Genomic DNA, 25,636 nt, shown 5'->3' on the forward strand with positions numbered 1-25,636 from the left:
CCTGATGTAAAGGAAAAACAAAACTCTACTACACACGGCTTTTATACAAAGCTGTCTTTAGTGCAGTCTTGTGATATCAGAGTTCTCTTCCTTCCTTCTGTTTTTCCTTTGCGTTAAAAGCAGAACTGGTGTATAAAAAATGCTAGCGGGTATTATTTTATTGCAGAAGTAACTGTGTGCTTTTCTCAGCCGTAAAAGCTGCGCCTCTGTCTGCTAGATAGTTTCCTAAGGATTATATACTATGTTGCACATGCACAGCTCCATTTACAATCTTGGCATATGTTGGATGCGTATCCCATGCCAGCCAATCAAGACATTGAGTCTAGAAGAAGACCAGGTGAAGCGATCAGCCACAGCAACAAGGTGGAGGACACAAGTTGTATGGCTTGAGAGGAAGCTTTGACAGATACCTACAGCGTACAACGCCACCGTCTGTTGAAATGCACTGGTATAGATAACCTGGTTGTTGGGTTATTGAACATTTGCTGATTTATCTTGTGAGGTTTACTGTAGTCAATGAGGGCCTTTTAATCTCAGCAAAGCCTTCATCATATTGTACCTATTAGAGTAGTGGCATATGTCCAATAAAACTTGCACAGTTCATCAAGCCTTAGCATGCATGTTCTTCCACTAAACTGCAGCTCTTTGGCATTTGATGTAGTAAGGTAAAGGTTCGACAGGATTTTGTGGTCTCTTGGCAATCAGCATTTAGGCCCCTTTCACACGGGGGAGCTTTGCAGGCGCTACAGCGCTAAAAATAGCGCCTGCAAAGCGCCCTGAAACAGCCACGGCTTTCTCTCCAGTGTGAAAGCCCTGGGGGCTTTCACATTAGAGCGGAGCACTTGCAGGATGGTCAAAAAAGTCCTGCAAGCCACATCTTTGGAGTGCTGTAGGAGCGGTGTATTTAGCACTCCTAAAGCACCCCTTCCCATAGAAAACAGTGGGGCAGCACTGCAAACCTGCCTGAAGCAGCGCTTTGCGTGTGGTTTAACCCTTTTTGGGCTGCTAGCGGGGGTTAAAACTGCCCCGCTAGTGGCCAAATAGCACCGCTAAAAAGACTGTAAAACAGCACTTTACTGCCAGCGCCTGCAACACCCCAATGTGAAAGTAGCCTTAGTAGCAGATCTTTTTTGATATTTTCTTTCAGTGGCTTCTGGGTAATTTATTTTTTCCAAATGTAATTTTTTATCATTTAAAAAAAAAGCCATTTTAATCTTGCCTTAGTCATTGGTGAAGCTGTATGCAGAGCTGTTTGGTTTGTTCTTACATATGATATGTCTTTCTAGTGTAATATTTTGGTCATGGACAAGCGCACCATATTAATTAAGGTATTAGGCAATGTAGGTTCTTATTTCTTTTAACACTGACTTTAAAGAATGCCTAGAGATCTGATTTGTTCATTAAAATTGGTATGTGCCAAGCTCATATCTATCTTACTCTGAAGTATATTTTAATAATTTTGTGTGCTTGCTCTGTAAGGTGTCTCTTTTCCCTTAAAAAAAAAAAAAAAAAAAAAAAAAAATCTTTATTCTGAGATTTTGAGTCTTGTATGAAGTCCACTGTGGTTTTCAAGTGTACATTATTTTTTTTTTTTTTTTGAATTTGTGCCAATTCTCAGTGGTATTTTTGGGTTATATCTGGGCAGCAGCAAGCGTTAAATGCTTGTTTTAACCTAGAGCAGTGATGGCAAACCTTGGCACCCCAGATGCTTTGGAACGACATTTCCCATGATGCTGAACTACACTGTAGAGTGCATAAGCATCATGGGAAATGAAGTTCCAAAACATCGGAGGTGCCAAGGTTCGCCATCACTGGCCTAGGTGTAGAGAAATGAGCTATATATTTTATATCTTGATTCAACAGGCTTTTTGGGAAATTCCCCTGCTCTGCTTTGCTGGTTGCAGGCTTTCTCAGATTGTTGGATACAATGCAGGACCAGCAGTCCTGCATTGTATATGAGGAGGGAATGTCTGCTCTAGCCTGATCAGTGGAATAGAGTAGGCTGAGTTCTCGACATAGCCAGAAAACGGACCTGCTCTTTTGCTTAGTGTGGTCAGTTTTTAATAGGAAAGCAAAGGGACTTGCAGGAACGCCAGGGATTTCACACAAAGGAAGCGATACAAAGGGAAAAACAGGACACTTTTTAACACAAGTACATGGTACAGCAGGCACATATCAGGAATATGAAATGGTGGGGTAACATATTCATTACATTTAGATTTGTAAGAATAGCCACTAACGGTAAGGCCATCCTGAGTTATTTTTAACTCAAAGGTATTGTACACTTTGAAATGTTTTTGTTGTTTTAACTAGGTAGTATTGTAGCTATATTCCCTGTGTTTGACTTGTAATGATGGGCTTACATGTTGCCGATGTAGTGTCATGGCTGATCAATTATTTTGTTCCCATTGTTTACTATAAGGGACAAAGCAACTCCCTGTTATGGGGCACAGTGTCCATGTCCAGTGCATGCTTTGCCACCTGCTTGGTGTGGCATCACAAACGTGGCTCATGTAATAAAATCTGTACCTAGAATCTTCCGGCGGCATAGTAAGCTATACGTTTATTTGCAATCATGGTCCGATCTAATTGCTGCACCTGCGGAGCTAGACTGAGAGACCCAGGGATTGTGGGATATATAGTTTCTTCATGGGAAATGTCAGTTATTGTGCTACTGTCAGAGATCATTAATTAACCTGTGCAGTGCCATGCTGCATGCTTGAACACAAACCGAAATTGCTAACAAAGGAACGTAAAGATTTACTCTACTACAGGCTGCTTGAACTGAGTGACAAATGACACCATGAAACGACACTCTCAGTGCCCATCTTATGTAGGTGGAAGATGCAGGTGGCAAGGGTTGTAATGCTTTTAACTCTTCACCTCACTCTGGCTACTTATTTACTTTATGAAGACAACTGTGGTCTGTGCTGAGTATTGACTTTATTAACAACCTTAAGCCGTAATTCTCTTCTCTCTGGCTACGCTTCCGCAGTGTGCAGTCACAGACTTGTATAGCTCCATCTGCCAAGACGATCAATTAAAGTAAAAAAAAAAAAAAAATACATTTTGTCAATACCTGCGCTGTGTCTAAAGTGATCCTTTCATCACAGGATCATTTGCAGAAATGGACCAACCCCTTTAAAAGAAAAGGAACTATACTAATTTCTCTGACAGCCAATTTCTTTAACCACCACTGTTTTGCTTGTTTTTATATGCTGTATGCACATATGTGACTAGTAGGATGGGTTGAATAGCTGCTCCCCATGTCGCATGCAGCAATTCCTCGCACAAACCATACGCTCTATAATGAGGTACAAATCGCTGGGGGAAACCGCTGTGCGTGTTGGGAGAAGTAGATATTCAAATGCCCAGAAGTGTGGAAGACCTGCAGCAGCAGGTAATGTATAGTGCAGTGGTCTCCAAGCTTCCCGGCTGCTACAAGATTTCATCTATCCCAAAGCTAGGGTCAGCAGAAGCCTTACAGGTTTAGGAGATATTCATTTTACCTACAGGTAAGCCTTATTATAGGCTTACCTGCAGATAAAAATTAAAGTAGCTATACAACCGCTTTAACTCCTGTATACAGACATTGGGGAGAGAGCACAGCCCACACCTCCTTTTGGGCTCTCTACTCTTCCCTGCTGCTGTCGCTACTCCTGTATTGGTGAGAGGGAAGAACAGTAATATTTTGTAGACAATGTTGTGCTTATTTCCATCTCGCCATGTATTTTCTACCTATATGCTTCTATTACAGATTTTTTTAAATAGTAATAGTGGAATAAACTCTCTTGGTCATCATTAACTATTTATTTGTAATACTTATGCTGCTAGCATTAGTAAGTAGATAGGAAGGTATAATATATTTATGTGTTTTAATAGTTTTTCCACATTTCTTTGGTTGCGTCCTGGTTTCTAGCCTAGTCCAAAATGATGTCCTACATCCTAGGAGTCTTCATGGGCATTTTTTTTTCTTCTTTTTTTGTTTCATTGGGAGAAGGGCCTTTTCTTCAGCTTAACAACACCCGCTGTCTACATATCTGAGCTAAGGACAGATGGATTCCAGGAAGTAAACTCAAGATGGCAGCAGCTAGAAATGCTAGGGGGGTGATTTCCCAACAAAATAAAGCATGGATGGATGGGTTTGCTTTAAATATAAAAAATGTGTCTTCTGTTTATGGTTTGCAGATGCAGTTAAGTTCTTCTTTAACTGATAGTTTGCACTGACCTTTTTTCCATTTAATTGCAGTGACTGATGTGGAATTGAAAAGGCTGAAAGATGCTTTCAAACGGACGTGTGGAGGTCCTTCTTATTACATGAGTCAGCAATGCTTCATCAGGGAAGTGCTAGGAGATGGAGTTCCTCCAAAAGTTGCAGAGGTAAGATTTCATTACTCATGTTTTCTAGTTTCAGATAAAAAGGAATTCTTTTCATTTACTTGCTGAAAACGTATTGTAAAACAGGAAACCTTTTTTGCCTTTTAGCCATACAATAATGCTACAGAGAGTACCTATATGCAGGCAGTTATGAAAATGGGATTAGGTGTTTTTATTGCTAATTAACTCCTAATTACCTTATGTTTTGGGCAAACTTGACTTCCTCAGCTATTTAATATGTGCAGACTCTATACCAGTGATGGCGAACCTTGGCACCCCAGATGTTTGGGAACTACATTTCCCATGATGCTCTTGCACTCTGCAGTGTAGTTGAGCATCATGGGAAATGTAGTTCCAAAACATCTGGAGTGCCAAGGTTTGCCATCACTGCTCTATACCATTGACACCCACCTCCCTCAAGGTGCATAATGGTGTGTTAAAGAAGAGGTCCCTAACCCCCGGGCCTGTTTGGGACCAGGCCATGCGGCAGGTGAACATGGGGGCCAGGCCACACGGCGGGTGGACAGGCGAATGAGGCATTATTTGTATTTGCGGCACACTGCCCTCACCTTCCCAATCAGCATACTGCCTCCCCATCCCATCTCAGACAGATGTTCCCTGCTTTCCGTAAACCGTACTGCAGACCTTTAGAACTACCGCTAAGTGGTGATGTGCTCTGTTTTCCATTGGACCATTTATACTGCAGCACTCAATGTGTTATGTATGAAGAATGGGGGGAGAACCTCAGTGATAGAAATTGTGTCCAACTATGTAAGTACATGTCAGCCTGGCCTGTCTGTGTCTGCAGTTGGCGGGGGGGGGTTGGTTAGTAATAAACCCTGCACTGGTAGGGTTGCATGTCCTGGCATTCCCTGTATGGCAGTGTACATACCTGAATAAAAATAAAGTCCCTGGATGCTTTGTTGGGCAGTATACATAGTTCAGGCTCCTCTAGGAGGAATACATGTCCCAGTGTTAACTTCAAACAGTATACTTAGGTGAGTGAATTCTTCATTTAGGCTGCATTACTACACTCCCCCTTGCTTACTGATTCTTGATGGCTGCACTTTTTTCTTTTTTAGACTTTCTTTTATTTTCACCTGGTGAGCTAACTAGTAATTAAATTATTATATCTCCTTTTTTATATTCTACTTCTGTTTATAGCATGGGTCCAATATTCGTGGGTGTTTAGTTCTAAATTGTGCTTTGTTGTTCTGCTATATAGTTGTTTTCTTATCTATGGGTGGTCGCTCCTATAATGAAATTGATCATCTTACTAATTGCTTCTTAGGCGATTCTGTTATGCAGTGAATTATTTACTTCCCTAACAATGTAAAATAAACATTTTGATCATTTTTCCCTGGAGTTTTTCTATATTCTCTACAAACCATTCAAGATATTGCTCGTATAAATAGAAATTCATGCGGTATATTCTCTGTGGAGCTTTGCAAATGCTTTCTTTGTTTTTATAGATTGTTTTAATTGAATTCATTTATCTCACAAGCACATTGAATATGATTTTTGTCATAAGTCCTTCCGCATCGAGGGGAGCCTGAAGAGAATTAGCAATACGGATGGTTATTTTGTTTTTTAGCCTAATTTTTTTTCAATATCTTTTATAAGCTGCTTGATATTATTGCTATTATTGCCTAGTGAAATATCAATACAGGGTGTTTGGGATTTTGTTGGCATTATATAAAAAAAAAAAAACACATAAATATCTTCAATAAAAGCTAAAAATTTTATTTGCACATAGATAAAAGCATCAACTAAAAAGACTGGTTGTTATTAGTAGCATTGCTCATGTCTCATAGATACCACTTTCGTTATGAACTTTAACCACTTCATATCCAGGCCAATTCTGAGACTTCGCGCCTACACGTAAAAATATACTTTTTTTTTTTTTTTTTGCCAGAAAATTACTTTGAACCCCCCAAACATACGTACATACAAACACATTTATATATATATGTGTGTGTGTGTGTGTATGTATATATACAGTGGTGTGAAAAAGTGTTTGCCCCCTTCCTCATTTCCTGTTCCTTTGCATGTTTGTCACACTTAAGTGTTTCGGAACATCAAACCAATTTAAACAATAGTCAAGGACAACACAAGTAAACACAAAATGCAATTTGTAAATGAAGGTGTTTATTATTAAAGGTGAAGAAAAATCCAAACCATCATGGCCCTGTGTGAAAAAGTGATTGCCCCCCTTGTTAAAACATACTATAACTGTGGTTGTCCACACCTGAGTTCAATTTCTCTAGCCACACCCAGGCCTGATTATTGCCACACCTGTTCACAATCAAGGCTTCACTTAAATAGGAGCTGCTTGACACAGTAAGGTCCACCAGAAGATCCTTAAAAGCTACACATCATGCCGAGACCCAAAGAAATTCAGGAACAATTGAGAAAGAAAGTAATTGAGATCTATCAGTCTGGAAAGGGTTATAAAGCCATTTCCAAAGCTTTGGGAATCCAGCGAACCACAGTGAGAGCCATTATCCACAAATGGCGAAGACATGGAACAGTGGTGAACCTTCCCAGGAGTGGCCGGCCGCCCAAAATTACCCCAAGAGTGCAGCGACGACTCATCCAAGAGGTCACAAAAGACCCCACAACAACGTCCAAGGAACTGCAGGCCTCACTTGCCTCAGTTAAGGTCAGTGTTCATGCCTCCACCATCAGGAAAAGACTGGGCAAAAATGGCCTGCATGGCAGAGTTCCAAGGAGAAAACCACTGCTGAGCAAAAAGAACATCAAAGCTCGTCTCAATTTCTCCACAACGCATCTTGATGATCCCCAAGACTTTTGGGACAACATTCTGTGGACCGATGAGACAAAAGTGGAACTCTTTGGAAGGTGTGTGTCCAAGTATATCTGGCGTAGAAGGAACACTGCATTTCATAAAAAGAACATTATACCAACAGTAAAATATGGTGGTGGTAGTGTGATGGTCTGGGGCTGTTTTGCTGCTTCAGGACCTGGAAGACTTGCCGTGATAAAAGGAACTATGAATTCTGCTGTCTACCAAGAGATCCCGAAGGAGAATGTCCGACCATCTGTTCGTGTACTCAAGCTGAAACGAACTTGGGTTCTGCAGCAGGACAATGATCCTAAACACACCAGCAAGTCCACCACCGAATGGCTGAAGAAAAACAAAATGAAGACTTTGGAGTGGCCTAGCCATCCTGACCTGAATCCTATTGAGATGTTGTGGTATGACCTTAAAAAGGCCGTTCATGCTCGAAAACCCTCTAATGTAACTGAATTAGGACAATTCTGCAAAGATGAGTGGGCCAAAATTCCTCCAGGACGCTGTAAAAGCCTCATTGCACGTTATCGCAAACGCTTGGTTGCAGTTGTTGCTGCTAAGGGTGGCCCAGCCAGTTATTAGGTTTAGGGGGCAATCACTTTTTCACACAGGGCCATGATGGTTTGGATTTTTTTTCACCTTTAATAATAAACACCTTCATTTACAAATTGCATTTTGTGTTTACTTGTGTTGTCCTTGACTATTTTTTAAATTGGTTTGATGTTCCGAAACACTTAAGTGTGACAAACATGCAAAGGAACAGGAAATGAGGAAGGGGGCAAACACTTTTTCACACCACTGTATGTGTATGTGTGTGTATGTATGTATGTATGTATGTATGTGTATATATGTGTATATATATGTGTATATATATATATATATATATATATATATATATATATATATATATAATATATATTTTTTATTTTTTTCTCAAAGGCCATATAGAATAAAATGATGGGTGTTGCATTTTTTTTTATGTCACACAGTATTTGCGCAGTGGTTTTTAAAATGCAATTTTCTTGGGGGAAAAAATACACTATACACAATAAATTTTAAATAAAAAAAGCACAATATTTACCCCAATATTTTGTATAATGTAAAAGACGTTACGCCAAGTAGATACCTAACATGTAACGCTTTAAAATTTGTGTCTGCCCATGGAATGGCGGCAAACTACGATGCTTAAAATTCTGCATAGGCGACTCTTTAAACGCCTTTATGTTTTACCAGTTTAGAGTTACACAGGAGGTCTGGTACTAGAATTATTGCTCTTACTCTGCCATTTGCGACAATACCTCAAGTGTGGTGCTACTATCATTTTTTATTATTATTTATTTTATAACTTTTTTTGTTTTTACACTTTTATTTAGTTATTTTTAGATTATCTTTATTGCTATCACAAGGGATGAACAGCAGACCCCATATCTCTTCTCTGGCCTCCAATGCAACCGATCAGACACCAACGGCCAGGTAAACAAAGACACGGAACCAGAAGTGATGACATACTTGTCACTTCCAGTTTCTAGGGTAACAGAGAAAGAGGAACATAGTCAGTTCCTCTCTCTGATCTGTGCAGCCATCGCTGTCAGTCACATCTTTCCCGGGCTCCGCGATAGGAGGGTTGGAGCCTGGGAAAAGCGGTGTTATTTTTTTTTCTGCTAAAAACTGAATCGTTGTCTCACAAATTCAATACCAGGATGATTCCTGTAGGTGCAGGCATCCTCCCAGTATAACCACTTCAACCTGAGGACGTCCATGTATGTCCTACAGGCAAGAAGTAGTTAAACGTCACTTTAGATATAGTTATGTCCATGAAGATGCAGTATGTGCAATGCATTTCAAGCCGTTCCCAATAAGGGGCAAAGCAGCCGCACTGGTGATGCTGGTCAGAGCTCTTGAATGTGCCCGCCATCACTGTGTTGCCATATGCATTCAAGTCCTTGTGTGCGCACTTGCCCAGGGCATTCTCCTGATCCACAGGTTGGAATTCATTTATCTGTGTATGGCTGTTTAAGTACTTTTGCTTTCTGGGGTTATTCAATTCTGCTTTACCCTGATTAAGGTCTGTTTGAAATGTGTTGGGCATAGTGAATGGACATCTTAAGACATTTAAATTTGATCAATAAGTGTATTATCTATGTGAGATCAGCAATGTTACTATTATAACAGTATTTTTTTTATTTTCTGTTTTTATCTATGTACAAATAAAACTGACTTTTACAGCAACTATTTTTTGTGTTGTTTTTTTTTTTTTTTTTTCTTTGCATTGTTTTTTTTTTTATATCCTTGATATGCTGAATTGGTATGACTTCTAGGGATGCTGACACTCGTACAGTCCTAAGTCACACCTCATTATTTTAGATGCTTGCCTAGTCCCCCCCCCCCCCCCCCCGCTTGACAGATGACAATATGAAGATTATGTTTATTATATAATTGCCTGGCTTTGGAACAGCATAGCCATTATGGTTTTTGGAAAGTTGGCCAAAATCCACCACTAACATATTCTCACACTAAAGTAAACCTATCCTGGGAGAAATTCAAGGGGGTGTCATTACTGGTCTCCGAATAAAAACGCTGGTGACCTGTCTGTATATGGCTTTTATATATCCATGTTAACAACTAGAAGAGGAATTCAAAAAGGTCAAGGAGTCAGAATTCCTCGCCTCTCTACTACTGGGAAAAGGTTAGTTATTACATTAGTATGATAGCCAGGCAACTTTCAGTTTCTGATGGCAAAGTCAGCAGTGGTAACCTGCAAATTTCTCTCATGAAAGGTTTTCTTTTAAAGTGGTTATAAACCTTTCCATATACCCAGAGAAGTGACTGGCCTCAGGTGATACACAAAGAAGAAACAAATTCACCTACATAAGAGAAGACTGCAGGCAAACAGATAAAACTTATCTATTCTTATCTATTATCCATTCAAAGTCCAGGATTTATAAAGTTTGAGCGTTTAGAAAAGAGCATGGAGAGCTAATGAGTGATTTCTCATTGCATAGCTTTCTATAAATATTGTGTCTCTATTCCCTCTATTAGACCTCGCCACATTCTAGCTAGGCGAGGGGCTTGATGCACTTTCCCTACTTGTATATGACTGAAACACAGTTGTATCCTTGCATATATCCTTGCATATACTGATTGACCACCAAAAGCATTATTTAATTGGACAATATAATCCTGATCCTGACCCATGTTGGATCAATGTACGACAATTCAGGGGCCCTCCAATATATTGCCTATGTTTATGTGATATATAGGTCTATATTTATATATAGATCTATACTTGCATACAGATTTTTAGATTAACTACTTGCCGCCCGCATTATAGCTGAAAGCGCGGGCCTTAATTGCCATGGACGTTCTCCCGAGCAAGCGATGTCTGCGTGTCCCTGTGGGTCGCACGTGCACTCTGTGATCACCGAGCCTGAGAGACTCGGTTGATCACAGATCTGAGTAAGGGGGCAATCCTGGCCCCTTACCACGTGATCAGCTGTCAGCCAATGACAGCTGATCAAGGGATGTAAGCAGAAGCTCAGTAATCAGTACTTTTTTTTTCCCTCACGCTATCAGTGTAAGGGGGAAAAAAAAGCAGATCACTGTCTTCTATCAGAGGGTTCCTCACACAGAAATCCATTGCTGCATTTTCTGTGCCCACCAGTGTCAGCTGCCAGTGCCCACAGTGCCACCCATCAATGCCCATCAGTATCTCATAATCAGTGCCACAGATCAGTGTTGCCTATTTGTGCCACCTCATCAGTCGCCATTAGTGCTGCCTTATCGGTGCCAATCAGCGCAGCCTGTCAGTACACATCAGTGAAGGAGAAAAATGACCCATTTTCAAAATTAATGAACTATGAAACTTTTTTTTTTTTCAAAATTTTTGGTACTTCTCTGTTTTATTTAGCAAAAAAAAAAAACCCAGCTTCAATTAAATACCACCAAAAAGCTCTATCTGTGAAAAAATTATATAAATTTCATTTGGGTACAGTGTTACATGACCACGCAATTGTCATTCAAAGAATGAGAGCGCTGAAAGCTGAAAATTGGTCTGGGCTGGAGGGGGGTTTAAGTGCCCAGTAAGCAAGTGGTTAAAGTATAGTATGTGTAGTTTTTAGTTTGGTGGAAAATCCCCTGGTGACAATATGGAACAATAGATTTAAGGGTTAAAGCTGGACCTGCCACTTTTATGTAAGACAACCAATCAGCTGCATGTGGATGGTTTTAATACCAGCAATAGCCTAATTGCTCCTCATCCTGAAGAAGTTCTAGGGGCGGAACGAAACATGTAGATCCATTTGGAGCAGCACCCCTCACACCCCCTGATGTAATGCATCCTGCATTGCCTTTTCATATAATACCACTTACCTAATGGACTTACCAGAGGCTTTTGGTGTGCTGTACTACGGGATCATCCTACTTCACTACAGCCCACTGTTCTGCACCTGTCCTGTGCTCCTATAGGATGTCAGCAGCTGGAATGATCTACAGGAGGTATTGAACAGCCATACTATTTACACAGGACACCTGTGAGGACTTTGACTGTACTTACCTGCTGAACAAACTGGTTGTGAGGCTCTCTGGCTATTTCCACTAAGGACTAGGGATCATAGGAACAACATCTAATGGCTGCTGAAAAACCACAGAACAGTGCGTTATCTATACACAGACAGACCGACCATATTGGCAGTATTCGTGAGGTACCTAGAGTTTCTGGGACGCAGTGGTTTAGTACTGGACGGATTGGATGTCTATTATGCTGCCAGATATGTTTTGAGTTATGTCCTAGTAGTGACTATTTCTGTGCCATTCACCTTTGAAATCAGCTTACGGTGGAGGCGATCGTGTCCTCCTGCTGGCTTGGTATGGAGATGAGTGAGAGGAAGATGGCCCTCACCCATCTCCGATACCATTGCAGGGCGAAAGCGACGTGCAAATGTCATAGCTCTTAAATGAACATTTTTTTTCTGCCTCCCCCCCCAAATGACAAAATGTTATTTCATTTTAGTGTAAATATGAGATCTGAGGTGTGAGAAGAGTGTAAAAATAAAAGGTAAAATAAATGAGTAAAAAACAAAACTTTTAACGAGCACGCATGCAGAACCGAACACATGCGAAAACGGTGTTCAAACCACACGTGAGGTATCACCGCAATCGGTAGAGTGAGAGCAATAATTCTAGCCCTAGACCTCCTCTTTAACTCAAAACATGCAACCTGTAGAATTTTTTGAAATGTCACCTATGGAGATTTTTAAGGGTAAAAGTTTGTAGCCATTTCACGAGCGGGCGCAATTTTGAAGCGTGATATGTTGGGTATCAATTTACTTGGCGTAACATTATCTTTCGCAATATTGGGCTAACTTTACTGTTGTCTTTTTTTTTTTTATTCAAAAAAGTGTATTTTTCTTTTTTTTGTTTAAAAAAAAAAAAAGTGCGCTTCTAAGACCGCTGTGCAAATATGGTGAGACAGAAAGTATTGCAACGACCGCCGTTTTATTCTCTAGGGTGTTAAAAAATGAACATTATAAATTTTTTTTCTAACACTACACAATTTTTTTATTTTTTTTTGGTAAATGAATAGGGGGGTTCTGTGTACCCCATACTCATTCACATGTGAGTGATCTGGGGCCCCCTTGTTAAAGGGGGGTTCTATATTCTGATAAGCCCCCCCACCGACAGACCCCCATAACCACCGGCCAAGGTTGTGGGGCAAAAATCCTTGTTCCCATTAACATGGGGGACAAGAAAGTGGAGGGGAGGCAGAGCCCCACTGCCTCAAAGCACTCCCCATGTTGAGGGTATATGTGGCCTTGTATGGTTCAGGAGGCCCTTTCCTGGCCACCTGGACTGCATGATTGGATAAGGGTCTGGTATGGATTTTGGGGGGGGACCCCACACCATAAAAAAAAGAAAAAATTACTGTGGGGGTTCCCCTTAAAATCCATACCAGGTCCGAAGGAATGGCACACTATTTTGTTTGTTATTTTTTTCAAATTTTTGCTGCCAATTTTTTTCTTTACATTCAGCTTTCAGCAGGGTTCCATACTGACAGCTGGTGACTCATCGGTTGTTAAGGACGCAGCGGCCCCCTACTCCTTAACCGCCGTCGCAGTTTAAGTTGAAAAACAAATGAAAACTGCATGCAAAAACGCATCAAAATTGCGTGTTCAAAAATGCATAGATGTGAACCTGGCCTTAGAATGAGAATGCTCCAGTATCTCCAGCATATCAAGTTTCCTTTTGTATAATTTCAGGCCTATGTACAACAATATACAGCACAAATGGGAACAGGGAAATGTAGAGGACAATAACCCAACCAAGCTGCAATTTCAGAAAAAAAGGTGCAATCAGTCCGTATGCCATTACTTTGTTGGGTTCTTGGAGCCCACTGCATTCAGATTTCACAGATCATCTCATATGCCGTGAAGGGGCCACATAGTTATTTGAATTCCTGACCCCTCTGCTGTGTAACTTGCCCTCTGTTTGCTTCCAGTCATATTTAACATTTGAAGCAGATTGGTGACCATGAGAATTTTTTTGGTGCTGCAATTATAGTTGTACGTACAGGGAGGAAAGGAGCCCATGGAGGTGTTGGGCATCAAAGGCAGGTGTGTGCATCAACACCGGAATACTGACAAAAGTGATTTGGGTTGGAAGGGTGTACTAAAGCAGTGTCTGGTTGGAAGCTAAACTAGGGTGGGTAGTCAGTGCTTCCCCTCTGCATCTTTCTTTCTGGTTTGGACCAGAATGTACCTTTTTGGCTTCATGTTGTTGCTTAACACTTGGTTTCTGGTTGCTATGGTTTGCACATAATCCTTGCTCTGCACTGTCCTGCTTATCAGATGGAAGCAGAAGTCCAGGAAGAACTTTTATCACTATTCTGAGTCACCTGTTTAAAGAACAAGCTCCCATTTGCTAGTTTCCTTATGTGTCTCATTTTTTGTGCAATACATTGCACCACGTTTGTGTGATTCATTTTGACCCCATTTATGCAAGTTGTTGTGTGTACAATGTAAATGTACTGTATTGTTCTCTACTTAGCAGGCATTCCCCCTATATGGCAATAATGTAACATCTTCCTTGTGTTGTAATATGGCATGCAGGCATGTGGTACGTTGTAATTGTGAGTGTTTGTCTAGGAGGCACAAATGACTTTATGATGGTGAGCAAACTCATCTCTATGGTCACACTACTGTGTCAACACTTTAAAGTGGTAAACACATCAATGAAAACAGCTTGTAAGACTTTAAAGTGGAAATGAACCTAACAAAAAAAAGAGCTGACAGGTAGAATTTTTTTATATTATGTTCATAGCTGCTTCTCTCTGCCTGTTTGCGCTAATGTGCAGTGAGCTACGCATGCATGGCTCAGTGTACATTTATGTCACTGACCTGTGCCGTGATGATGTGACTCCCCAGTGCATGCATGGGAGTGAAGTCATCGTGGTTTGGCCAAGCAAATGTCCAAACCCAGACAGAAAACCAGGAGAAGAAGAAAGTACTCGTGACCAGCGGGAGCAGTGACAGCACATCGCTGGAGGGTATTATTTGAAGGGCAATTCTGCCATAATGTGCTAATATGCTATGCGTACTAACACTTTATGGCTTTAAGTTCCTGGGGGCCTATCTAATTTATATATATATATAATATATGTGTGGAGGCGCCACGTCCTAATGTGGATAAATTCAATGCCCCTATTAAAGTTGACGAAATACAGACCGCACTAAAAATTATGCATACGGGCAAGACCCCTGGCCCAGACGGCATATCGGTTGAATTTTATAAAATGTACGCATGAAGACCTGGCCCCTGAGCTCCAATCTTTACTTGCTAAATCCCTGGAAGTGGCGATACTTCCTTACACCATCCATGACGCAGTGAAAGTGGTCATTCCCAAGCCAGGGAAGAACCCTACTCTGTGCTCTTCCTATCGCCCTATCTCCGACTAAACAGTTATTACGGCTTTAATGCACCCTGACCAGATGGGCTTCATGCCAGGCTGAGGAACTGACCTCAATATCCGTAGACTTCATACCCACATTGCAATAGCTGATTCTAACGATCCGAGTGTGGTGGCCTCACCCGATGCCGAGAAGGCTTTTGACTCGGTTGAGTGGGGCTACTTTGGGCGGTACTGTCCAGATTTGGGTTTGGGCCCCGATTCATGTCCTGGCTGCGGTTGCTATATGCCCACACTAGAGCTTGTATTTGTACCGATGGGAACCTGTCGGAGGTCTTCACCATGGGGAGAGGGAAGCGTCAGGGATGCATTGTTTGCCTTGGCACTGGAACCACTTGCCATTCTCCTCAGAGCTGACACAACGGTTACAGGCATACGAGTGGGTTCAGTAGAGGAGAACATATTCCTGTATGCCGATGACTCCCTCCTCTATCTAGCTGATGCTTCCTCCTCCCTACATTCAGCATTGGCCGTTTTTGATCGCTTGGTAGATACTCTGGTATCTGTATAAACTGTAACAAATCTGTCTTGTTCCCACTTCACCTGTTATTGCCCCACATAGACACACATAGATCTCTACGTTGGGTGGATGAACTTACCTACCTGGGTGTGAGGGTGGGTGATGTAGACGCTAGCTACCTTGAACAGAATGTATACCTGGTCATGACACAGCTCACTCAGAGGTGCACAACATGGCGGACTCTCTGACTCCGGTCGGTCGGGGCAACCACCTTAAAATGATCTACCTCCTGAAATTTTTGTATTTTTTTTTTTTTTTGTTTAGGCATAACCCAACCCCTATTCCTAAGTCCTTCTTCTGTCTCCTAGAAAGTGTAGTGATCTCCTTTGTTTGAGCTGACAAAATATATACTATATCTTCTGCTGTCGGATGGGGGACTGGCACTCCCCAATTTCTTAATAAATTACCGGTTGATGGTACTGGTTAATGTGAGTTGGTGGTTCTCTCAACCCCAGAAGAAACCTGTGGTTACATTGGAGGTGGCTCTCCTAGGCTCATACACAGCGCTGTCCAATATGGTGTACCAAGGCAGTGGGGCTCACCCCTGTCACGGGTCCCATGAAAACCACGGTCCAGGTGTGGCAGTGCTGCAGAGCAGCAGTCCTGAAACCGCCTTGCATCTCCCAGCACACCCCACTATGGGGCAATCCTTTGCCTCCCCACCTATATAAAATACTTGACCCTGCGGTGTGGGCTAATGGAGGAATTTTTACCCTCAGGCAGGTAATGCCGAGGGGCAAAATTGCCTTGTTTCAGGAACTGCGATGGACTCACAAACCTTCCGGGATCACTCAGATACTGGCGGATGATGTGTGCCTTTAGAGCCCAGTTCCCTACTCGGGTGAGGCTCGAACCTGATTCGATTTGATCGTTTCCTGATCTCTGGGGTGCAGGAAAAACCATTGTCCTCCCTGTACCTATACTTGACAGTAGCACATAACGTTAAAATCACTAGATCAATGCACAGATGGAGAATAGACATTCCTTCTCTGGGAGATGAGGAATGGGAAGACTGCATCACATCGTTCATTCCCTCCATGATTGTGGCCAAAGACAGGTTCATCCAGTTGAAGTTTCTCCACAGAGCATATAACACTCCGCCGAGGCTAGCTTGCATTTATCCGAGTCTTAGCCCACTATGTACTAGATGCACCCTTGAAACTGGTACCTTCTTCCATATGGTCTGGTCCAGTCCCAAGCTCCGATAAGCTTCGAAATTCGATAAGGTTTGGTAGAAGTGGATTGATGCATGTGGCTGATTCTCGGTTACTTAACCTGTTGCCCCACCTTTGGGGCCGGGGCTTAGACAGATGTTTCCCGATCCCTCCCCCCTCTTCTCCCCTCCCCAGGTTGATCTGCTCACACCATTTTCACTCCACACTCCCAGGGCTCTTTCCCCCCTGTATGCCCGCACCTCCTTCACTCACCCTCCCCCCCCCTCCCACCTTTGGTAGCATGCACCAGTTATCGATAGGTTAGGAAAGAATACTTGCTCCTACCTGCCCCCTACCCCCAATTATTTGTTTCCAAATGCAGGTATAATATGCATTGTATGTTTGTTTATATTACCCTGTACAAGAATTCTGATCTCAATGGCAACTTGTGCCTAAATTATTATGAGGATCTGATTTGTAACACCATGTCAGATTATCTCTGCTGACCTTGATCTGTATATACGGTCTTGTTTGTCTAATAAAACCTCTTCTGTTAAAAAAAATAAAAATAAAATGTGTAATGTAAACCCGAACGCCTGGTACACCCTGCGGTTTGCATGGAAAAAAACCTGACAGCTCTGGTTGGGAGCCACTGTATTAACAATGCAAGGTTAGTTCATTGATCTCCCCCTACCAGAACACTCTGATCAGCGCTTTCAACCATTGGCTGAGAGCACTGATCAGAAGTAGGTCGGCTGCTGGTTTTCCAGCATGCGCGTCCAACAGAAGTCAACTGAACAGTTGGCTTCTGTTGGACAGACTGACCTACAAATCATGGCAAATGTCTCCCCACGTTCTGCCCATGTGTACGGGGCTTAACAATAAAATCCTTGTATTTTCTACCCTTTTTAGTATATTGAATATAGGATTGAAAAATAGCTGTCAATCATGTTGGTGTCCTGTGCGCTTTCCCTACACTTTTTGCCATTTGCCTGACAGCCTCACCAGTGCCTGTCAGAGGCAGCCTCACCAGTACCTGTAAGATGCAGCCTTGTCAGTGCCCATCTCAGAGCCGCGATCCCCCGCTGTGTCACGGAGCTGGCTTTGAATATCCCGGCCGCAGAGACAATGTCCCGCCTCCTGTTATAGGTCACACTGATTCAATTTGCCGGCATTGGATAAGTTTGCCGTTTATTACATGAGGCACATTGGTACTACGGCCATCTGGACAATTCAGCTCCATGACGCAGGGAGATTGCCGCTCTGTGTGAGGAGGAGGGAGGGGAGGACTGTGCCGAGATATTATCCCCACAATGGGTGGCACCCTGGGTTGACCCTGCCCCCTTTTTGGTGCCATTATCGGCACCTTTTTTTTCTTTCTGCAGCCAAAATTTCGGTACATCACTAGCTGCAAAATAAGCCCTAGTTAAAGTCCTTGTAAAAATCATGTAATCCACACTGTATAAGAATTCTGTAATGTCCAGTGTGCATCTTTATGTAAGATTATTGTAGAAAATACCTTATTTACAGCACTGCTGGGTGCTCATGTGACCCGCTGGAGCTCTCCTCCTGATTGATGTCAGCGGCCCCTCCCTCTGCCATGCTCTGAGCAGGGCTGACGTCGGCGGGGATCCCAGCATCTCCCTCATGAGTGCTTGGATCAGGGGAAAGAAGAGCTCCCGTGGGTCATGTGAGCACCCAGCGATGCTGTAAATAAGGCATTTTCTACAATGTTACATAAAGACACACACTGCACATTATATAATCCATGTACAGAGCGGATTAAATGATTTTAAAAGGACTTTAACTAGGGTTTATTTTGGGGATCACAGAGATGCTGACGTGGAGGGAGGGGGGGGGGGGACGGGGGACAAATAAGACATCCCCTGAAAATAAGCCCTAATGTATTTTTTTGTAGCAAAAATTAATATAGGACCTGGTCTTATTTTCGGGGAGACACATTAGGTCACATTATAAAGGTGCAAAAAGTTCTGAAATGATTTGTCTCATTTTTAAACAAATCTTTTTTTTAATCACAGAAACCTGACATTGCGCGACAATTGTACAAAGATGCATGACTTTTTTATTTTTTTTCTTCCACTCCAAAACGCATGGTAATTTATTCCCATGCATTTTGACATGCACAAAAGCATACATTAACAAGGTGCGTTGGGGGTAGCGTTACAAATTAATGGCACAACTGTGCACTTGCAAGAAGGGTTTCCCTTTTTGTGCATTGTGGGGATTTGTGCAATTTTATGTTGTGCGATTTGCGTGCGTGATTTTGTGAACGTCTCCTTATGCCCTGTACACACTTTAAGAAGATCGGGTGAACGTTTTTGTCCGTGGAACATTCGTATGATTTTCTGATAGTGTACTCCACTTTCGACTGCCGACTTTGACCTCTCCGAATGAAAATTCCCAAATGGATAAACTCCAAAAATGTTCTCGTACGAACAAATTTTGTTTAATGTGTACCATTTTTGTACGAGAAATATCGGAATACGAAAGACTTCACATGATCATAAGCAATGTAGTGTAAAGTAACAAAAAAAAAGCCTTTTGTCGTACGAGAATTTTCAAACATTATTTCTTTTGTCGGTTCTGACTTGCTGTGAAACATCGAGGAAAACCAGCCGATTGTTTGCCCAATTTTTCTCATAGTGAAGGCAAATAATTTTATTGGTCAGTAAATTTTTTTGTAACTTTGCTTCTTTGTGAAGTTTGTAACTTTATGCTAAGTATGGGACAGTAGATTCTCTGTGGTCTCTAAGATGTGAAAGTAGAACTATAAGCGAACATGTTGAGTTTATATTTTGTTCAGCCTACATAGTCATTTTGTTATACTGGAAGCCCCTCTAATTACCTGTTGCTCTTGGCACAGCTCTTTGCTGTGTGTCCTCTTGGATGGTGACAATGCTAGGCCACCATAACAAACTCGTAGCAGAATTGTGTTTAGGTAAAATAGAGGTATTTCTCTACTTAAAACTATTATCTGATGAGGAAATAATGTGTCCTATTGATTCGTGGGACCTATGGATCTTATGAGGGAACCGTAGTAATGTATTTCAGACGTAAACTGGTAATGCAGCTGCTTACAGGATCACCAGGATGGCTTTAATCTTTTTGCCTAGCATAGCATTTTTTCCAGCATTTTTTATTTATTTTTTTTCGTACGTCTTATGCATGATTTTGGCACATGTTTTTATACAGTGTTTTTGAGCTTTAGTTGTTTTTTAATAGCCAATAGAGAAAATTCATCTGTTGCATCATTTGTTGCTAGGTATTTCAGCTTTTTAGCTTTTTCCAGTAGCTTTTATTTTTTAATTTATTTTTATTCATTTATTTAAATAAATAATTAACCTCCTCACCTTTAAAAAAAAAATGTCTTTAGAATAATAAACACCCAACCCCCAAAAAATACTATTACAATAATTTATTTATTTTGTGTTACGGTTAGAGTGTTTAGTTATTTTTTTATTTTATTAAGGGTTAGATTGCAAGGATCCTCAAACTACGGCCCTCCAGCTGCTGTGGAACTACACATCCCATGAGGCATTGTAAGACTGACATTCGCAGACATGACTAGGCATGATGGGAATTGTAGCTCCTGAACAACTGGAGGGCCATAGTTTGAAGACCCCTGCGTTAAAAGGTTAGGGGTTAATTATTTAAATGAATACAAATAACTTGACGCTCTAACCGTAACACAAAATAAAATAAAAATTATAATAGTAATTTTTTTGGGGGGTTTGGGTGTTTATTATTTATTATTATATTATAATAATTTTTTTAAGGTTAGGGGTTAATTATTATTTATGCATTATTACATATTATTCATATACCTTTTATGATGATTTTTGTTGTTTGTGTATTTATTTTAAATTTATTTTTTGTCCTCCAGTGTTTTTGAGCTTTAACCACTTGCCGCCCGCCATATAGCAGAATGGTGGCGGCAAAGTGGTTTCAAAATCCAGACCAGGCGTCATATGACTTCCTCAGGACTTCCTCGGCTCTTCCTATTTACACGGTGATCAGCCATGATTGGACACGGCTGATCGTGTGGTAAAGAGTCTTCGTCAGAGACTCTTTACTGAGATCGTAGTTGCGGCGTGTCAAGCTGACACCCCGCAACAGCGATCACCGTGATGCGCACCCCCGGGGGCACGCAGCAGCTCAATATCCTGAGGACGTCATGTGACGCCTGGTCAGGGTTTTGAAACCATTTTTCCACCGTCATTCTGCTATATGGCTGCTCCTCTGACGGGGGGGGGGTCTGTGCTGATCAGCGCAGCCCCCGAGGATGCCCACACTAGACCCCCAGGGATGCCACGAGACCACCAGGGATGTCCAGCACCAGGTATGCCACCCTAGACCACCAGGGTTGCCAGTCAGTGCCCACAATGGATGCCAATCAGTGCTCACAATGGGCATCACTGATTGGCATGCATTATTGTTTGGCACTGCTTGGCAGCAATTGGTACAATACAATGCCGCCTCAGTGCCCATCCGTGTCACCCATCAGTGCCACCTATCAGTGCCCATCAATGCCACCTCATCAGTGCCACTTCATTGGTGCCACCTCAACGGTGCCCATATGTGCCGCCTTATCAGTGCCCGTCAGTGCAGTCCCATCAGTGAAAGAGAAAACTTGCTTATTTACAAAGTTTTAAAACTGAAACAAAAAAAATATTTCTTTTCAGGGGTTGTAAAGGTAAATTTTTTATTTTCTACATAGGTTCCTTTAAGCTAGTGCATTGTTGGTTCACTTATCTTTTCCTTCGATTTCCCTTCTAAATGTGTTTTTTTCTTTGTTTTCTTTGTCTGAATTTCTCACTTCCTGTTCCTCCTCAGTAAGCTGTTCAGTAAGCTGTTCTGGCTGACTAACCACCAGCTCGGATGATGGTGAGAAGTTTACTGAGGAGAAACAGGAAGTGAGATATTCAGACAAAGCAAAAAAACATTTAGAAGGGAAATCGAAGGAAAAGGTAAGTGAACCAACAATGCACTAGCTTAAAGGAACCTATGTAGAAAATAAAAAAATTACCTTTACAACCCCTTTTAAGGTCTTTTTTTTTTTTATTTGTTTAGCAAAAAAATAAAAGCCGTAGAGGTGATCAAATACCACCAAAAGAAAGCTCTATTTATTTATTACTTATTTCAAAGTGCGCAGGAAGGTGTTTAAGTGCCCGGTATTGAAATGGTTAAGCGACAAAATGCTAAGGTAGGAATGGGACCTAAAGAGGAAGTAAACCCTGATGGGTTTACTTCCTCTTTGTCTCCCTGCAAAGGTAAAGCATAATGGGCTACTATGCATCGCATAGTAGCCCATTATGTGTCACTTACCTGATGCAATGTGTCACTTACCTGATGCAGGAGCCAGCGATGTCACCGCTGTCCCCTGTAGTCTGGAGCGTCCATCTTCTTCCGGGTATTGCATCTTCGGCTGCTCAGCTGTGACTGTCTTTCAGTAAATATCTGCTAAACCATGTAGGTTTATGAGATATTTCCTGGACCTACAGGTAAGCCTTAAAGCGGAGGTCCACCCTAAAGTGGACCTTCCGCTCATTGGAATCCCCCCCCCCCCTCCGGCGCTACAATTGGCACCTTTCAGGGGGGAGGGGGGTGCAGGTACCTGTACAGTACAGGTATCTGCACCCACTTCCGGGATAGCTCTCTGCGGAAAGGGGCGTCCCCTGCTGCCTGCTGGGAAACGCACAGATCCCAGAGGCAGCGGGTCCATCCTTATTGCGCAGCGCGACTCGCTCATGCGCAGTAGGGAACCGGGAAATGAAGCCGAAAGGCTCCACTTTCTGATTCCCATACCCAAGATGGCGGCGGCAGCCCCCGAGAGACGATCGAGAGATCGGCTTCGGGTGCCAACATCGCGGGCGCGCTGGGCGGGTAAGTGTCCTTATTTTAAAAGTCAGCAGCTGCTGTATTTGTAGCTGCTGGCTTTTAAAAAAAAAAAAAAACGGCGGAACTCCTGGCGGACTCCCGCTTTAAGCTAGGCTTGCCTGTAGGTCAAAGTGGTTTGTAAGGGTTTACAACCACTTAAGGTCTTGCTCACATGGGGCGATTACATCCCTCCCCTTTGCAGGGCTGTGTTCACCGGCATGGGTTGCACAGGTATTCCCCACATGAGCACTCCCATTCATGTCCACTGTGTTCTTATGACATTGGAGCCGGTAGATGTCCCTGAACCCACCCTGTGTGGGTGCACCCGCATACATGTCGCATCGAGAGCAGTGGCTGTGTCCAGCAGCTGCTGCATCGCAATAGACAACAATGGGACTGCAGGCACAGGAATTCATGGAACACCTGCACATCCCCATGTCAGTAAATGCAGCCTTGCATGGGGGCACAGATTTAATTGCCCAGTGTGAACTAGGCCTAATACTGATTGCAGTTGTGCTCTTGTAATGAGTCTTTACCACTTAAGCCCCAGACCATTTTCCAGCTAAATGACCAACTCCCGTTTTTGCGATTCGGCACAGCGTCGCTTTAACTGACAGTTGCATGGTTGTGCAACGTGGCTCCCAAACAAAATTGGAGTCCTTTTTTTTCCTGCACAAATAGAGCTTTCTTTTGGTGGTATTTGATCACCCCTGCGGTTTTTATTTTTTGCACTATAAACAAAAATAGAGCGACAATTTTGAAAAAAATTCAATATTTTTTTTACTTTTTGCTATAATAAATGGCCTCCAAAAATATATTAAAAAACATTTTTTTCCCTCAGTTTTTTGGTAAAAAAAATCGCAATAAGCATTTATTGATTGGTTTGGGCAAAAGTTATAGCGTTTACAAAATAGGGGATAGTTTTTAGCATTTTTGTTAAGATTTTTATTTTTTTATTTTTTTTTAATTATTATTATTATTTTTTTTTACTAGTAATGACGCCGATCAGCAATTTTTATTCTGACTATTACATTATGGCAGACTCATCGGACATTTTTGACACATTTTTGGGACCATTGGCATTAATACAGCAATCAGTGCGATTAAGCGGTTAAAAATATTTAAGCAACCTGAGAGGGTGATACATTTAATGCTTTGCCAACAAGGTGATTTGTTTAGAAGCTGAGTCTGCAATTTTAGGAAAACAAGGCAATGTATTATGCAGAATGTCCTTACTATCGATATACACGTGTCAAAAAAATTAGTCCAAGTTTAGGATTTACTTGAATGAAGCTATTGAAAAGGAAACTTCCTTTTTTTTTTTTTTTTAATACATGATTTAGGGTGAGTAACAAAGGATTTAAAGCACTCATAAACTGTCATCATCTTGTTTCACAATTTGTATACCAACCCAGTGTTAGATCTGCTGTGGATGACAAGGCACACCTTGTTATAGGTTGCTTTTGTTAATATAGGCATATCGTTCTTTAATTATGATCCTTGTTTTAGGCGGTGGCTGAAAACAGTATATAATTTGAATATATAAATTGAAAGGCAGCCAACTATCGGTAAATTGTAGTATAGTTGCGTGACTTTACAGGAGCGCTATATGACCAGTTCCTTATTCAAAAATGGGTTGTTTTGTATTTAATGGAACTAAAGGTTGGCTTCCCACCTTTGTATTGTAGTAACATGTGTAAAGGAAATGTGCAAGTTCTGTATATAAATTGTATTCTATTGTGTGTGCATTGCATGCAGCCCTCACTGTGCACATGGCACTAATACTGTTTTTGTTAGATGTTTGCATTCTTTCTAGTCCTGATTAGCATTAGTCTGCCTATGTTACTCCCCTTGTTAGCTAAACATTTTGTTTACGACTCTGGAAAAGTGACTCAAGGAAAGTGATTTAGGAAAGTGACTTCGGAAAGACCTAAGATCTCGCATTTACACTAAAATGCAATAAAAATTCAATTCAAATGACTCAGGAAAGTGACTCAGGAAAAGTGATTTACAAAGGTGACTCGGGAAGGTGACTCGGGAAAGACCTCCGATCTCATATTTACACTAAAATGCAATAAAAAAAATTCAATGACTAAGGAAAGCGACTCGGGCCAAGGTGACTTGGGAAAGACCACAAATGAAATCTAAAGGTCAGATAATAACTTGATGTGCGGTCCATGATGTGAGAGTAATAATAAATAAAATTTAAATATAACACATCAAGTCCACACACCCTGTTAGGATAGATGCCACCTAACGGTAGTTACTAGCTACATAGTTTGTAAACCAATCCTCAAAGGGAACCTCGCGCTTGATTGTATATAAGTTGGGGCTGCTGCATACCTTCACACCAGAATAGCAGGTCTGAAGTAATAGCCAATACATCAAACATAGTGCACTGTCTCCTTAAATAACACACTATTCTTAAAGTGATACTAAAGTCCATTTTTTTTTCATTTAAAAATAACAAACCTTTTGCACTTGCCTCCTCTATACAGTGGTTTTGCACAGAGCAGCCCCGATCCTCCTCTTCTCGGGTCCCTCACCGTCGTTTCAGGCCTCTTCCTCCTGCTGTGTGCCCCCACAGCAAGCAGCTTGCTATGTGGGTGCCGAGCTGCTGCTCTGTGTCCATTCAGATGTGGAGCAGTGGTTCAGCCCCGCCCCTCTCTCCTCATTGGCTAACTGAGTCTCTCGTGCAACATTTCTGGATAGAGATGGGGTTCAGGTTAAGTATTAGGGGGGCTGAGGAGGAAGGGGGGGGGGCTGTTGCACACAGAATTTTTTTTATCTTGATGCATAACATGCATTAAGATAAAAAAACCTGACTTTAGAATCCTTTTAAAATAATAATAAAAAAAAAAAAACGTGCACATGAACAAAAACGTAATTTCATCTGAAATATATTTAAAAAT

General features: G+C 41.7%; 1 protein-coding gene across 2 annotated transcripts in view; it reads left to right on the plus strand.

Moving 5' to 3' along the window:
* The window catches only part of USP32 (ubiquitin specific peptidase 32), a 306,890-nt gene that overhangs the window by 80,634 nt on the left and 200,620 nt on the right, over positions 1–25,636 (plus strand). For both annotated transcript variants that reach the window (XM_077482139.1, XM_077482141.1), the window contains exon 2: positions 4,250–4,380. In XM_077482139.1, coding sequence (XP_077338265.1) covers positions 4,250–4,380 — 131 coding nt within the window. The remainder of the gene's footprint in view (positions 1–4,249; positions 4,381–25,636) is intronic.

The sequence above is a fragment of the Lithobates pipiens genome, unplaced genomic scaffold (genome assembly GCF_037356315.1).
Source record: "Lithobates pipiens isolate NorthernLeopardFrog02 unplaced genomic scaffold, aLitPip1_a1.2 Scaffold_16, whole genome shotgun sequence".
NCBI lineage: Eukaryota > Metazoa > Chordata > Amphibia > Anura > Ranidae > Lithobates > Lithobates pipiens.